The sequence below is a fragment of the Rhinolophus ferrumequinum genome, chromosome 16 (assembly GCF_004115265.2).
Source record: "Rhinolophus ferrumequinum isolate MPI-CBG mRhiFer1 chromosome 16, mRhiFer1_v1.p, whole genome shotgun sequence".
In the NCBI taxonomy this organism is placed as follows: domain Eukaryota; kingdom Metazoa; phylum Chordata; class Mammalia; order Chiroptera; family Rhinolophidae; genus Rhinolophus; species Rhinolophus ferrumequinum.
Genome location: NC_046299.1, coordinates 22,527,270 through 22,540,302, shown reverse-complemented (window position 1 = coordinate 22,540,302; position 13,033 = coordinate 22,527,270). Strand labels below are relative to the sequence as shown.

At 45.5% G+C, this 13,033-nt stretch overlaps 1 protein-coding gene across 3 annotated transcripts in view; it reads left to right on the top strand.

The window, feature by feature from the left end:
* The first annotated feature begins 904 nt into the window (after positions 1-904).
* SUFU (SUFU negative regulator of hedgehog signaling) overlaps positions 905-13,033 on the top strand; it is a 97,421-nt gene continuing 85,292 nt past the window's right edge. For all 3 annotated transcript variants that reach the window (XM_033130638.1, XM_033130639.1, XM_033130640.1), the window contains exons 1-2: positions 905-1,270; positions 5,389-5,523. In XM_033130638.1, the coding sequence (XP_032986529.1) occupies positions 1,089-1,270; positions 5,389-5,523 (317 nt within the window). In that variant the 5' untranslated portion in view covers positions 905-1,088. The remainder of the gene's footprint in view (positions 1,271-5,388; positions 5,524-13,033) is intronic.

The following is a 13,033-nucleotide window of genomic DNA, read 5'->3' as shown; positions in this document are numbered from 1 at the left end:
AAATGGAGGTGAAAAGTCACTGCTTTCAAATGATTTCAGTGCATTTTTCTCTAGATTATTTCCTCCGCTGCTTCAAGTTGCAGGGATGCTTGTAGTCAATAGCACTGGTAGCCTGGACTCCTTTCTATTCGTCTTTTGGAATTTCTTCAAGATCATTGAGTGGGAGATATTACTTTTTGAAAAGTTATTGTAAACAAGAAAATAATTCCCAACCCGGTGCCTTAGAAATTAAAAATTCTCCCAGTTACAGAGAGTCAAAGTAATGGAGAATGGCAGGCCCATAGTAGATAATGAACATTGGTGTTCCTCAAGACAATCTGCATATCTCTGCCTAAAACACAACAAAGAAGAGATTGTCATTAACATCTATTAAATAATTACGAAGTTTCTTTAATTGATCCTAGTTTACCAAACTCTTGTTACTTTCCATCAGAATTCCATAATAGGTATTTTGACATACGACCCCTGAGTTTGGTGGTGTTGGTGTCAGTCAATACGATTAGTGGACATTCCAAGGTGTAGGAAACATTCAGATTTAAATCTATTTAAACTAGTGCCAAATGGAGGAATGAATTAATCTATTGTCAAACTTATGTTTAAATCCTTGTTAGCGTGTCACCCGACCAGTGATAAGCTCTTCGTCAGCGCACTTCCCAGTGCTTATGTGGGACCCTAGCACCTCAAAAGGATGGCTCCACATCTGTATTTAAACCTGGGCTCCTCCTAACACTAGGGGGAGGCCAAGAGCCTTGGGATACCCCTAACACAGGGAGAGGGAGGCGGGACCTATTGTCAAGGCACGCAGTCCCACGTGTGACTGGCACAGACATTAGCCAATAGAATCTGGGATAGGGCGCGCCGGTGCCCCGCCTCCTTGAGCGTCCAGCGGCCCCCCCAGGCAACCTCTGGCTATCTCTGCCGCGGCGACGGCCTGGGCGGACGGTGCGCTGTGCGCAGGCGCGAAGCCTAGACCTCGCTGCAGCCCCCATCGCCTAGGGGAGTCGCACCCTCCAGGTTCGCCCGCTGGCGCGTCAGTGCTCTGCCGCTCGTCTGCCCTCCCGGGTTCTCCCAGCGCCCTACGCGCCCGGATGGCGGAGCTGCGGCCTAGCGGCGCCCCCGGCCCCACCGCGCCCCCGGCCCCTGGCCCGACTGCACCTCCGGCCTTCGCCTCGCTGTTCCCTCCGGGACTGCACGCCATCTACGGAGAGTGCCGTCGTCTTTACCCTGACCAGCCGAACCCGCTCCAGGTTACAGCTATCGTCAAGTACTGGTATGCCCTGGGCCGCGCGGGGACACCAACTGGGCAGGCTGGGCAGGGTTAAAGCACCAGGGACGAAGTAATATTCGGAGGAGGAGGAGAAGAATGGTTAAAGCACTTGGATGAAGGGCTTCCTGCTGCGAAGGAAGGAGTTGTAAATGGGGACAAAGGGGTTAACGGAGCCTGTGGGTAGCGAAGGGTTAACGAGGGCGGGGAGGTTGAAGGGTTAACTGGAATTAGGAGAATAGAGTGAATTGGGAGTGTGTAGGAGCTGAGCGGGGAAAGATAGGAGAGTGGGAACTGTAGACGTGGTGAAAGGAGGGGGCGCCTGTAGGGGGTCATTAGTGGGCGAGGGGAAGCCAAGGGGGGGCAGCTGAAGTGGGATGGGGGAGACGAGGCGGGGCCTGGGGAGCATATGAGAGGGCTTTGGAGGAGCGCGGCTGGAGGAGCTGCGAGGGTATGAGACTGCACAGGGTAGGGGTGGGTCTGTGGACTCGGGCTCTCCTGCCGTTTAGAAGAGCAAGTTGTGAGCGTTATGCTTGTGAAGAGATGAGGAGGTCTCCTTTTGATACTTTCCCAATGAACTCAGACATCATATCAGTGCGGTGCTTTGGGGTTTGAAGTTTCACGGAACAACTTTTCCTGATAAACTTTCTGCTTACTCTGCACAGTTTTTTTCCTGCAGAGCTTCCTCTGCCTCTGCAGCTGCTTTGCTTTAAGACATTGGCTAGAACAGAGGTAGGGTCAGGGAGATCCATGATTTGGCTGAGGATGGAAGGGGACCACAGTAAATGCTGAAGACCTGGGACTTGGACAGGGAGGAAAGAAGGCAGTGAGATGTTGAGGAGCTTCCTGGCCACAAGCTTCAGGATTTAGGAAGCAGTTTCTGAGAGAAGCTGAGAGTAACCCCCAAGTAGTTGTTAAAGATCAGACCTGTTTACAGATGGGCTACCCTTGGAGTAGAAATGGTCTTTTTCAGTTTCTCATTCCTGTTTGCAACCTATTTCTTCCTGCAACCTTTGGGCAAAACTGGTGTTATGGGGACTGTTGGAAAGGGTCTGTCTTCGTGGTCTTTCTCAACCAAAAGTTGACGGAGGAATTGGTTGAATCTGTCCAGAACCACATTCATGCGGGCACTGTATTAGATGACTCCCTTCATTGAGTCCTGGAAGACTGTTCAGGCAGCTGCTTGCGGTGTGGCCTAAAGGGCAGATAGACTCAAAGAGGGAAGTGCAAAGAGTGGATGCCTTGCTGGTTACCTCTCCCTTTAGAACTGAGTCTCCTCCGTGACAACATCTTACTTCCTCCGGAGATGGCAGAAGCTAGGCTATAGGACTTAGGCCAGCTAGCTCCCGGTGTAGACGGGAGCATGTAAAGAGGCTGACAGTGTGAAGGGCCTGGGGACCTGCCACCTGCGCCTTAGGTAGGCCATGGGGAGCAACCTGCCTCTGTCTGGTAGCCAGGAGGAGGTGTGGCCAGCGATACAGTTCTTTCTGGCAAGCAAACTGTTCTTTGGTTGAGAGAAGTTTTTGAAGAGAGCTTCTGACTGAATCACAGCTCTTGATAACTTAATCACCCATTCAAATCGCACCTCTATACTTAAATATGTATTGTGATGAACTATATTGGATTGTGTCATGAGGAAAGTGGGCCTGGTTCTGCCATGCTGTTTGTTCAGGCCTCATTTGAGTGTAAGGAGAAATCCACTGACAGACTTGGGCAACTTTTTATGTCACCCATGTGGCCAGGAGGATAGTGTTGTATGGAAAAGGTATTGAAGCACATGCAAAGGACTAAGACTGGTTTGGGCAACTGTTTTTTTTCCTTCTTGCTGCAAGCTTGTTAACCAGCCAGGACTTATCTTTAGATGGACTAACATGTAATGACAAATAACGACGATTTACAGCACTCTGTGAAATTAGAAATGCTGCCTAGACGCCGAAAAATATGAGGGAACAGCTCAGTGACTAGTTCTTTCTAAGGTTTGGCGGGGTTTGCATAATTAAGATCCTGAAATGAATTCATCGATGTCCCTCATGTTAGAGATACCACAAGGCCTCTTCAGTTCTCATGGCAGGATGATGGACCCAGGCTGCCTGAGTCTGGCTGTGGTCCAGGGTACCTTGGTATTCCTTTTCTCGTGACAAAAGGGTGGCTCTTTGGCTAGTGGCCTCTAGCTAGCAAGGACGCTAAAAGCCAAGACTGTAGTGAGCAGGGAGCGGACGCAGAGGGGCAGAGCCTGTACCTTGCGGTCACTCCAGTCCTGCAACTGCCTTGGGGAGTGAAGTCAGGTGTTCAAGGTATGAAGTTGAGGGATGCTCTGGGTCCTTGGATAACATCTTTTTTCTAAATGCACAATACGATTATTTTCTACATGCTCATGGCCTACCCATCCTGTCTCTGAGTAAGTAGAACAGAAGAACACTCTGCACTTGGAGACTAGATTGATTTTGTCTGATTCTTGGTTATTCCCTGCAGTTGGAGTTTTAAGGTAAAACCTCTCTCCTTGATGCAATACCTCCTGGGACACTTGGCCAGAAAGAGGGCTGCAGTAGTGTGGCAGATGAAGCACAGAACGGGGAATGCAGTTTTCCCACTTGTTGCTGGATGGACCAAGGCTGGAGGAGGGTCAGGACTGGGAATTTGCAGTAGGAAACTGGAGCAGATATGGAGCCTGTCGTCACTTCCATCTATTCTGGGGTTCTGCAGCTATCATGGGGTACTTCCAGGGATAGCTACCCTTTTCTTTCCTCCCTCCCCCGACAAACCTCCCTAAATCTGACTGGTTGTGGGATTAGTCAATTGATTTTGCAAAATCAAAGTTAAAGAAAGATATGGAGATTTGTCCCTAAGCTATTTGTAGTGACTTTCTTACATGTTCTATAAATAACTTAGCTTTCCTAGCAGAGAATAAGGATTTCTACAAAGGCAAATAATATCCTGACAAAAGAGGATGAAACCAGACCTACTGGTTTTAAATAGTGTTTAAATTGTGTGGCACTGGCATGCTTGCTGGGATCACACGTAACACATCTTTTATTTGGTTGTTTGCGTTCCTTTAGCATATGATCCCAATTGCAAAGCGCACTCCATCGATGTCCCAAGGGCAGGCAAAGTTTTTGCAGTCTGTGGAATAGTCAGATGTCCGAGGCAGCTCAAATGCAGAGTGTTTGTGGGCTAAATGCAGACTTCCTTCCGCTGATGGTTTCCATTTCGTCTGTTTCTCAAGTTTACCAAGTTTCCCTATCCATTCTGAAGAAAAGCAGGATTTTTTGAAAGAACACTAATTACTCCACTAACGGGAACCCTTATTGAATTAAATCCTCAGAGTGAGATAATGACTAAATCTCTTCCTCAACTGCCTCTGTGTTGGAAGTATGGGGGATGTTTAATATGGTCCTGAGAGGCCCCAAATCATTTAATGTTCCAGCTCCACCTTTGAGGCTGCAGTTTCCTGGGATCCTCTTGCGGATGCAAGCCCTCACAGGGCTCTGCAGTTATCTGTGCAGAGCTGAGCCAACCTAAGTTTGGCCTTTGTCACTTGCATGATAAAAGACCAGCTTTGCTTTGTGGGGTGTGGGCAGGGGTCTGGAGGCATTGGGTTTGTTAAGAACAAACTGTAATTAACATAGGGCACAATATAGTCTTTCAGGAATTAGCTGTCTAAGAGACGGGAGTGGAGTTGAGCCTCTTCTTCCAGAAACAATGCCCTTAGGGAATGCTCAGGATGATCTTTCTACAGAGGCCAATGGATTGACTGAGGCACCTCTTGCCTCGAATTGTGGAATGTTTCCAGGCACCATGGAAGAGAGACAATCCCTGTCAACCCATTTAGGATTGGTCATTTGAAACCGGAGGAAGCGAAAGGGGCAACCACCCAGTCGGTTTTATATCTAAAAGAGGTCCTACCTGTTGGGGAGCGGAGAAAGGAGTCTGTTGTGCTTTCGGAATTGGGCAATCTCTAGTTGCCCAGCCCTTGGCTTATCCCAGAGAGGTGTGGCCTCCCTTTAGTTACCTTTCACCCCAGCTTCCTGCAGAATGGGGCCTTTTTGGTTTGTAAGGCAGAGCCCCTTAGCTTCACACTGTCTGCTTTCAGGCTTACCCTGACACCCCTGTTTTGTCTTTTGCAGGTTGGGCGGCCCTGATCCGTTGGACTATGTTAGCATGTACAGGAACGTGGGGAGCCCTTCTGCCAACATCCCTGAGCACTGGCACTACATCAGCTTCGGCCTAAGCGATCTCTATGGCGACAGCAGAGTCCATGAGTGAGTGTGTGCCATTTGCCCACCTTCCACCTGTCCATTCCTTAGCCTTGAGCCTTATTTCTGAGGTTTTCCTGGACAGAGCTGGTAATGTCATAGTCCTGTGGGGTTGGCACTTCGCAGGTGGAACTTCTGGGTTTCTGTCCTCTGCCTGTATCTACTTGTGTCGAGGGGGGGTCCAAGTCAGTACCCAGGCTCTGCTCACCTGGTGTGGGAAAGGGTCGATGATGAGTGTCAGGTTTTTCCCAGTGTGCTCTGGTGTTTGAGCTCAGAGGTCAGGCAGTATAGCTATGACCCAGAACTCGTGTTGACTCCTTTAAGTCTACTTCTCTTTTTCCCTCTAGCTTATTAAGAAAAATTTTAGACATAGGTAATGTTGAAAGAATTTTATAGTGAACACTCAATCTGCCCACTACCAAGATTCTACCATTAACATTTTACTCTACTTGCTTTATCACGAATATATCATCTCTATCCATCTGACCTACTTCCTCTTAACCTGCAGTTATCTGTGCTCAGATTAGCCACAGTACATTTTCTTATTCTAGTCTGTCTTTCATTTGCTGCCCTGTACACTTCTAAATCCTACTTTCCTCCCCTACTTCCCTCTGTAATCACCAAATTTAAGCAAGTTTTAATATTAAATTAAATGTAATCAGCCTAGTAGTGAATCAGCTAAAACAATAGCAACAGTAATAATAATAAAAGCTGACATTTATTAAGCATTGATTATGAGCCAGGCATTGTTCCAATCACTTTATATGTCTATATATTAATTTTATTTTTATCGCAACTGTATAATGTTGATAGGTACTGATATTTGTCCCATTTTATAGATGAGGAAACTAAGACACAAAGAGATTCTATAACTTGCTTAAGGTCACACAACTTTGAATTGGTGGAGCCAGGATTCTAATGCTGGCAGTCTGGCTCTAGGGTCCATACTATTATAACTGAGCTCTATTGCCTCTTAAACAATTATGTCACATATTTTAGTAAGCTACTATCTATAATTTTAAAAAACATTTTTTCTTTTGTTTAAATTTTTATTGGGGAATAGTGGGGAACAGTGTGTTTTTCCAGGACCCATCAGTTCCATGTCAAGTCGTCGTTTTCAGTCTAGTTGTGGGGGGGTGCAGCTCAGCTCCAAGTCTAGTCGTTGTTTTCAATCTAGTTGTGGAGGGCACAGCTTACTGGCTCATGTGGGAATCGAACTAGCAACCTTGGTGTTATGAGCATTGCGCTCTAACCACTGAGCGAACCCGCCGCCCACTCGAGGCTCAGCTCCAAGCTCAAGCAGTTGTTTCTCACTGGCCCATGTGGGAATCGAACCAGCGATCTTGGTGGTATGAGCACTGGGCTCTAACCACTGGGCAAACCAGCCACCCTCAAAAACATTTTTTTTCCATCTATACCGTGTTTCCCTGAAAATAAGACCTAGCCAGACCATCAGCTTTAATGGGTCTTTTGGAGCAAAAATTAATATAAGACCCGGTCTTATATTACATTGTATTATGTAAGACCAGGTCTTATATTACAGAAAGATAAGATCGGGTCTTGTATTAATTTTTGCTCCAAAAGACGCATCAGAGCTGATGGTCTGGCTAGGTCTTATATTTGGGGAAGCACGGTACTTTTCTTAAATTTAAATGCCATCTTTTCTCCCTCTCGTTAGCATGGTTAATCAAGAACTGATTCTATTTCTATTATCATATCCTCTTCTGTTTTTGCTTTTCGCACTCTTTTTTGCCTCTTGCACCATCTTTTTGGTATCTTGGTGGTGACTGCTTAGGGTATGTAGGTAGAAAGTAGCAGCGCTTTTGCTGCCCTGTGTCAGGATAAGAGGCTGATTCTGGAGATGATGATGATATGAAGATGAAGAAGATAATAATAAGAATATTTATTTATTTGCTTTGTTTTAGTTCTTACTAGCTCCCATATTATTGTGTCAAATGCTTTACAATCTTCTCAGGTTCTTTTGTTGTCTCCATTTCATAGAGGAGGAAACTGAGTCCCTTGAGGGGTTAAGTGAATTGCCTAAAGTCACACATCTAGGCTGTAAAAGAGTTAGGATTGAATTGAACTTTCTGAGTCCAGAGTCTGAGCTCTTAACCATTGGGCTATACCACCTCCCTGATCAAAGGCACAGCCTAACTTCCTCTTTTCTGTTATTAAGCTCAGAGGCCCAGGCCTCATCTCACTGATGATGTGTCAGGAGCAATGCCTGGGCTTGCCTTTACAGCCTTCTAAATGGATCCATTGCAACGTCAGCAGAAGGCTTTGGGAACAGGGAATTAATCTTGCCTGAATGGGGTCTCTGCATTACAGTATTAATAATGGAGATAGAATAGCAAACAGATGCAGGGAGTAAAGAGACTATGCTGGATTTTAATTTATATTCTTAACAAGAAACTGCAGAAGGTATTTAGTGCTGCTGGCCTGTACGTTTTTGTTGACAGATTTATAATAGTTAAAAGAATACCATTTCCTACGTGGCTTAAAGATTCTTACAGTTACTTGCTTATCAGGTATGGATCCAAGGCCCAAAATGGCATGAAGAACATAACTGAGAAAGCCCCATATTTCAGAAGGGACAACCTCAATTTGAAAGAGGGCCTTTCTTACTGTTTTTCCTAGTTTAATAGTACCCCTGTACCTGTGTGTCATTTCTGTATTTCTAAAGCACTTCAATATTCCTATGTCACTGACAACGCTAGTGAGATCTCCATTTGGGCTTTCTCCTCACCATTCAAGCCTAGTGTTTTCTGGTATTATATCCTGCCACTAGAAGGACATGGGTGGAATGTTCTCGGATATTTACCCAGTTCTGGTCTATATTGCAGAAGTCAAAAAGTACCTTTGTAATTAGCCTTGTGCTGGTGTGACTGGTCTCTTCTTGCTTCTGGTAAGTTTCTTAAAGAAAAAGTTTGCTTTTCCAAACATCTCATGTGGTGAGGCCTCTTTGAAACAGATTCATAGATTCTCATTTTACTTAGTGCTCGAAGCTGAGGTCAGAAAGGTTAGTGTTCTATCTTCCAGCTTAAGTGGTAAGAAGTGTTAAATTGGAATTATGGCAAATGGATCTCTGGCAACATTCTTCTTCCATTGTCTTTTGTCTTCTCATTCAGTGGGAAAAGGGCAGGAGCCTTGGTTCATTTAGTCAACATGCATTCATCAAGCACCTATTTTGTACCAGGCCCAGAACATCATAACTGATGTGTTGGGAAGAAAATGCAAGACAGACTTCCTGTCTCAAGGAGCTCATGTTCTCGAGGGGAAATGAACATAAAGAGATGGTTATAGTACCGGGTAATAAATGCTATAGTCCATGCATGTAGAACATGATCGGGGAGCATAGAGTAGCGAGTGATTGTTAGGCTGCTGGATCTGAAGAAGCTCCAGTGGAGTTTGAGAGGAACCTGGTCGGAAGGGGGCTGGGCTGAGGTCTGCAGCTTGCCACCCTTGGGCACCAACATTCACTTTTAGGGCTGAGAGAGGCTTTAAAAATATTCTAGCCCAGTATTTCCAAAACTTCTAGTGCCACCTTCATAATTTTTGCCACCTGTAATATATTATCGTCTTTATGTTCTCTTTAAATTAACCCTCCTTTTATTTTTTTTATCTGTTTATTTACTTATTTTTTATTAGTTTCGAGTGTACATTTACACCCCTCACAAAGCGATAACCCCAACAAGTCTACTACCCCTCTGACACCGTAGGTACCTAACATCGTTGACTGTATTCCCTGTGCTGTACTTTACATCCTGTGACTGTATAGGGATATATATGTATATTTAATTATAGTTCACATTCAGTATTATATTAGTTTCAATGGTACAGCGCAGTGGTTAGGCATTTATATAATCGATGAAGTGATCCCCCAATAAGTCCAGTGCCCATCTGACACCCTACATAGTCTTTACAACATTATTACATTATTGATTATATTCCCCATACTGTATTTCACATCCCTGTGACTTTTTTGTGACTACCAATTTGTACTTCCTAACCCCTTCACCTTTCTCACCCACCCCGCAGACCCACTCCCATCTAGCAACCATCAGTTTGTTCTCTGCATGTATGAGTCGATTTCTGTTTTGTTTGTTCATTTATTCTGTTCTTTAGATTCTACGTATAAGTGAGCTCATATGGTATTTGTCTTTCACTTAGCATAATATTCTCTAGGTCCATCCATGTTGTTGCAAAACTAACCCTCCTTTTAAAACTGATATAAATATATTTTTAAAAGTTAAATCACTATCATATATGGAAACCAGTATCACTTGCTGTAGACAAAAGGTAATTATGGAAATAAACACGGTGATAATAAAACAATGTTATTAAATTCTAGCTTAATACTGTGGCGGGTCGCAGAAAGATTCTAAGCCTAAAACCAGCTTTCTCTTTTTCAAGAAATTAGCAACAAGTATGAGAGAAGTGTTAAAAAGACATGCTAACACCAAAGAGAAGCTGACCCTAGACATGATTAGAAATAAACTGAAAGAGAACTATATTTAAAAGTATGATTGATTCAGTCTTATTTATTGTCAGAGACGAATAGGAAGCACTGATCTAGTCCATTTCCCTTAACTGAATAGTTGAGGGAAGTCCAGTACCTCCAAAGACCATACAGCAGTGAATGAGCACAGCAGGGTCTGCTAACATCCCCACTGTTCTATGCTCTGTCATGATAAGGGAGAAAGGAACATATGGTGCATTGTTTATCTTTAAGACGATAATGTAAGCAAACTTTTTTTTTTTAAGTTTTTACCAAATTCCAGGTCAGTGCTAAATTCTTTATATAAAATTATCACTTTATGTTATCCTTATAGTAATTCTATGATGTAAGGAATTCTTTTTTTTTTTCAGTGTTTTTCCAGGACCCATCAGCTCCAAGTTAAGTAGTTGTTTCAATCTAGTTGTGGAGGGCGCAGCTCACAGTGGCCCCTGTGGGGATCGAACAGGCAAGCTTGTTGTTAAGGATACCGTGCTCTAACCAACTGAGCTCACCGGCTGCCCCAGGAATTCTTAGTAACTCTTGCTTACAGATAAAGATATTTAGGCTTAGGAGAACTTACTTCACAGGTGGCAAATTAGAAGCCAAGTCTAGTGACCCCAAAGCCTACATTCTTAGGCAATGCGCTATATCACCTTTTCATTTTAATTAGTCAACAGCATTTATTAAATGCCTGCTGGGTACCTTCTCCTATTAAGATCTCTCCTTCTCCTCACAGTTTGTGGAATATAAGGACAAGGAGAAGCCCAAGGGTTCCCTACATTTCTTCTTGTCCCTGGCAGAATTGCTTTGGGGGCAGGAAAGGAGCCCCACATTGGTAGCCCTGAAAAGGGTGAAGAGCAAGCTGATGGGATGAGCCCTGGGATGGCCAATTCCATCTAAGGTTTTTCCCTGTTTACGTTCAGGAAAGGAAACAGGACAAGAGAGCACTTGTTTAGATTAAAAGGTTCTTAAGAGGCTGTTTCTGAAGTTGGAGAGATGGAACAAGTACGAGCTCGGGGCAGAATGGGGAGAATGGAGAGAATGGAGTGCTTTTTTAGGAACCCTAAGGCTGCCCCCTGTTGACTTCAGCAGCAGAGCTGTGCTGTTGCCCTTCCCCTGGACTTGGGAGGTGTGAGACAGCTGAGCGACAGCTGCCAAGTGCTTGTCCAAAGCCTGCAGCTCTGGCTCTTCCTTTTGTGGCTGGGCAGCTGTGGACTGGAATGCAGGGATTTGTGGGGCTGTGCAAGAGGCTGGATCCAGACAGCCAGGGGCCTGAGCAAGGTGCGAGAGGCTGGCTAGGTGCTGACTGTGATCTCAGGCAGACTTCCCTAATAAGATTCCATTGGGCAGGTCATGTGCTGTACATGTCGGGCTGGTTCCAAAGACAGCCTTGTGTGTGTTTGTCCAAAGGCTGGCAGCTCCACAGGGTAGAGCCCACACCACCTCTACTGCCAAGGTCGATGTGGGCTGTGCCCCCACAAACACTGGCTTCTCGGCAGGTATGTCCATCGAGTCTGGAGTCATTCTTGCCCTCTTGGTGCCTGGTTTTCTGTGCCTTTTGGGTTGGTGGAGAACCTCCTTTTCCCTTCAGGTTCCTCTCAGCTGGGCTCTGCACTGAATGAGTTATTCATTAAAACACTGGATACAGATTAACTTTTCCACTTCTTATTTTGTGTGGCCTTGGTCCCCTGCAGATGGGAAATGCTAATTTTCCCTCTTCAGAGCAGTGGTTTGCAGGAAGTTTTTGTGCCATTTCATCCCCTGGGTTTTCCAGTGGAAATCCTGTCTTTGCCATAACACACCTGTCCTGGGAGCGTGGTCCCCCCTATGTTTTCTTCCAAAACCTCTCATGAGGCTGACAGCTAAAATGCCTCTAAGCCACACACAGACAGCAGATCCCAGCCCTCCCCCCAGCTGGGCACAGCAAGCTGAGGAAGTGCTATGTAGGCTCATCCAGGCCCCCCTGAAGCTTTGGTCCTTTTGCCTTTCACCTCAGAGTTGATTAGTTTCAGGATGACTATGTGAAGTGGTTACTCTGCTGAAGGCAGGGGATCTGGGCTCCTTAGAAAGAGTGGGGCACCCTTGGTCTTGGCCCAGGGTGGGAGTAGGGGCCACCATCGGGGCAGAGCTCTTCCTGAAGCTGAAACCACCTCTCTGGCTTGGATTTTAGGCCCCAGGATCTTTGAATTTTAGAACGTTGAGAATTCCTTTTCTTTTGTAACCACAGGAAGGCCTAAGGCATTGCAGGGCTCCCAGCAGATCTGTGTGGGTATGTGGTTTCATCCTTTATAAAGCATTTCATGTGCAACATGGGTTAGCTTTTCAAACTTCATGGGGTAAAGATTCCACATTTTCCAATTCAGAGTCCCTCGGCAGTAAGGGGACAGTTAGGAAGAGATTTCTTGAACTGGTCCAGTCAAACTCTCTTTAAAAAGTCTGAGAGGTGATCATTTTGTAAGGTATATAAATGTTAAAACACTATGTTGTACATCTGAAATTAATATAATGTTATATGTTAACTATAATTTTTTAAAAAGGCCACCAGACCTGATTATCGGGTAGTGACTGCCATTGCAGTGGCGCTGCGGGCTGCTCAGCTCTGGAAGTTCCCTTCTCATTCTGCACAGACTCGGAAACCTCTGTGGGTTTGACGAGATCGGATCGCTCAGTCCCAGGACTCTTCCCTGTTCAGCCCACCCGTCTAGGCTCCCATCTTCCACACTGCGGCTTTGTTCATATCAAATGTCTTCACACCTGCCATGTTCTGAGTCTGGGTTTGCCAGCGTCTCCCTTGCCCAGCGTTCTGACTCAGAGGTCCTGACTCTGGACTTTGGCTGTTGCCTTCGAAGGGCATTCCTCTGTGCTGCCTCAGAGGTATGCCATTCAGCTGTGTCTCCTGTTTCATTAGCTCAGTTCTGACGTCTGGTCCTGAGATATGTAGGGAGTGATCTTGTCCTCTCTGATGTGAGCCCCAAAAGAATCCCCTTACCCCTGCACATACCTTTGCAGCTGAGC